The sequence below is a fragment of the Salvelinus fontinalis genome, chromosome 2 (genome assembly GCF_029448725.1).
Source record: "Salvelinus fontinalis isolate EN_2023a chromosome 2, ASM2944872v1, whole genome shotgun sequence".
In the NCBI taxonomy this organism is placed as follows: domain Eukaryota; kingdom Metazoa; phylum Chordata; class Actinopteri; order Salmoniformes; family Salmonidae; genus Salvelinus; species Salvelinus fontinalis.
In genome coordinates, this window is record NC_074666.1 from 32,464,464 (window position 1) to 32,468,187 (window position 3,724).

At 43.2% G+C, this 3,724-nt stretch overlaps 1 protein-coding gene across 1 annotated transcript; it reads left to right on the top strand.

The window, feature by feature from the left end:
* The first annotated feature begins 1,914 nt into the window (after positions 1–1,914).
* On the top strand, positions 1,915–3,065 carry LOC129868776 (uncharacterized). The gene is made up of 3 exons (XM_055943002.1): positions 1,915–2,020; positions 2,117–2,228; positions 2,323–3,065. Exons 2-3 carry the CDS (start codon positions 2,117–2,119, stop codon positions 2,685–2,687), a joined length of 477 nt encoding a protein of 158 aa, XP_055798977.1. The 5' UTR covers positions 1,915–2,020; the 3' UTR covers positions 2,688–3,065.
* Positions 3,066–3,724: the final 659 nt, after the last annotated feature.

Below are 3,724 nucleotides of genomic sequence, written 5' to 3' on the forward strand. Positions count from 1 at the left end.
TTTTGCAGTGTGACTCCATTAAATGTGTGTGTGTGTGTAGATTAAACATGAACGGGCCAAAACGGACATGGCAGCAGGTCAAAATCAAATACAAGAACATTCTGCAGAATGGTATGGTCCCTGACTAATATTTAACAAAGCACAAGCATATATTGTACCCAGAAGGTGCCTGCTCACACATTGTCTGTACTGTTTTAGCAGTGAAAAAGAATACCCACAGACAAGGCACGGGTGGTGGGTCACCAAAGGCTGACCTTACCCCAGCAGAGGACATGGCCTTGGAGCTAAATAAAGGCAGGCCCGTCTTAGAGGGGATCCCTGGGGGGAAAGAGACGAGCATAGGTTCCTCCCAAGATGCCACCCGCTTCATTCAAGGTATGTCCTTCCATCTCTACATGGGATACAACCACAGTCATATTGAATCAATTTGGACTGTCTGACTTTGGTTTACCTATTGCCTTGCAGTGTCTGGCAGCACTGTGTTCCTGTTAGAGCCACCAGCACAAGCACCAGACGATGCTGATCCAGTGAGTACTCCATCAAAGGCATACTGTAGGCCTGGCATGTCTTGTCTACTAGCTTCAATATGAATCCGATTAAATGTGATAGGGTGAAGGCCCCAGTGCAGCAGCAACAGCACATGATGGAGACGATGATGAGGAGGAGACCATCTCTCTGGATTCCAGAAGGCATGAGGTATCATGTTAAGACTGTGAAAGTACTATTTACTCTACAATGGTGAGGAGTCCTCATCAAAATCAAAAAATCGAATTTCTTTTACAGGACCCAGATGCTATACAGTGGGAAAACCAGCCTGGCAACATAGTGCGTATTAATAAAAGGACACCACATCCTGCCAAATTCCAGCTGCGCTAATTGTATTGTGTTCACAGAGCTCACAAGCTATCAGAAAGTTGTATGGCAACCACCTCCGGCGCCAAATAGAACTGGCAGACATAGACATTCAGTACAAGAAGAAAAAGATGGAAAATCTTGCACTGGAGTCCGAAATAAAAAAGAGGACAATTAGGAAACTGGACCTTGAAATAAAAAAACTTGAGAGGGAGGTGAGATATGCCTTCAATGTACACTGTATGCTAACTGTAACACAAATGTATTAATCATTATTTTTCTTTCCTCCCCCAGCTCCAAGAAGATGACACAGCTCAAAATAAAAATTAGGTATATTCTCGTAAAGTCAAGTGAGCCATGACATATGAGCTCTTATTGTGAGCACACAGGACGGTGGCATCTTTCTAAGGTTTTTTTTATTTTCCCAGCAATCAGTACAACCAAGTCATCGTTATAAGGCATCGCCCTCTTTTGCCCACCCCCCCAGCACCAGGTGTGGCCACTAGCCTATATGAAGGCCCAAAATTGTGTGTTCCTTTCTGCTCTGACAATGGCATGCCCATTCGTGCGAGATGTGGTGGATGAAGAAGCACTTGTGCTGAGGAGAGCCTTCAGGCGAGAAAGGGTCTTCAGGGACCGGTTGGACCCACTGGCCTTCCCTGATGACCATCTATATGAAAGATACAGGTTTTCTGCAGATGGCATCAGGTATCTATGCAGACTACTGGGTCCCAGGATTAAGCACCGCACTGCACGGAGCCATGCACTGAGTGTGGAGCAAATGGTTTGTGTGGCCTTGCGCTTTTTTGCTAGTGGAGCCTTCCTGTACTCAGTGGGGGATGCAGAACAGCTGAACAAGGCCACAATTTGCCGCACAATAAGGAGTGTGTGTCTGGCTATCAAAGCATTAGCAGATGTCTTCATTTCCTTCCCTGGCCACAGAAGACTCTGTGACATCAAAGAGGAGTTCTATAGGATTGTAGGTAAGAGGATCTACAAATTACAGGACAACTGTTAACACATAGTAGGATACTCATTACTTTGTGTGACAGGTTTCCCCAATGTCATTGGTGCAGTGGACTGCACACACATAAGGATAAAAGCCCCCTCAGGTGCCCATGAGGCCGATTTTGTGAATAGGAAATCCTTTCACAGCATTAATGTTCAGGTGAACATAACTTTTTGATATTGTCCATTGACGAACACTCTGCATTGCCAGTGATGTGCATTGATTGGTGTAATATTCCTCATCTTATGATTTCAGATGGTCTGCAATGCTGACTGTGTGATCAGCAATGTTGTGGCAAAATGGCCTGGCTCAGTCCATGACTCCAGAATCTTTCGGGCCTCTGAAATCTATCAGTGCCTATCACAAGGTAAGCCACACAACCCCTATTTATAACCATCATGGCTGTGTCAAGAATATCACTGTGTTTATGAGGTAGTAATGATGAGATTTTGTGTTGACAGGTGAATTCTCTGGTGTGTTGCTGGGAGACAGGGGGTATGGCTGCCAGCCTTTTCTCCTGACACCTTTCACAGACCCCCAGGAAGCACAGCAGGCCTACAACCATGCCAGGACCAGGGCCAGAGTTGAAATGACCTTTGGCCTCCTGAAGGCACGCTTTCACTGCCTTCACAAATTAAGGGTCAGCCCTGTTAGGGCATGTGATATTACTGTGGCTTGTGCTGTCCTCCACAATGTGGCCTGCCTGAGGAAGGAGAGGGCCCCCAGAGTGCCACCAGCCATGGACTGGGACAATCCGGCAATCTTCCCTGATGACGACAGTGGTCGGCTGCTGAGGGACCAATATGTGTTGAATTATTTTAGTTAGTATGTGTGCTTTCAATTTTGGTTAAATATGTCCTGCGGTGGCAGAGGAATTTGGGTTTTTTTGGGTTCGTTTTTTTACGAATTTGGCCTCTTATGATGTTTGTGCGGTATACTGTGTGTAATACAAGGCTGCAGGGAGGCTACTGCATCCATTCATTTGTCTGTTCAGTTGATGTGTATGGATTTGTCCTGCATTTATTTTAGTGTGCAGACATGCAGGGTGTGTTATATACAGACCTTTGAATGTGTATGTATCATTTTGTATAATATGCTTGGATTCTGTGCTTTCCATCTTGTAGAGTCACTGTGACTTCAGTTTCGAAAGGAGCTGATGGTTTACCTGCTTTGTTTTGTCCTTATTCAATAAAGGAACATGATGTTACACATTGTGTTTTTATATTCATATGGAATGTGTATTTGTTTATATGACAGAGTACTAGGGCCACACTGAAGAAAAAGGATAAAGTCATAAATTTATGAGGCTGGTTCTTTCTGCAGAAAAGCTACATATTGTTTTGATACTTATGACAATGTGATACTTAATATTCTGGCACATCAGCATGTCTTTGTTTATGAAACCATACTGAAGTACAATTTCACGAAATGCCCCACATCTGTCATTTTAACAACTGTACTCCTTTAAAACAACTGGTTACAATATTATTACTTGTGTTTTTTTCCCCCTCTGTGGCCCTAATATTCTATCATTTTATATATAGCCTTATAGTCTATGGGAAACTGTAAATTATCTAATGATAGCAACATCATCTAAAAATTATTTTTTATCCAAAATCATTGAAATTAATGATCACAAACGTTTAAATAATGACAGTGGGTCTAGTTATATGTGATAACAATGTATAGTGAGCAGTGAAATAACTATTGGTTTCCATTTGTGGTGACTGCTGACTGACATTAGGGATGAGATTAAATAGATCCTGGAATTTAGCCTGGTCTGGAGCAGGCTAGCTCCACAGAATAAATCTCCATGGTAATTTATACCATAACATATCCTCCTGCCCCCTATCCATCTTTAGT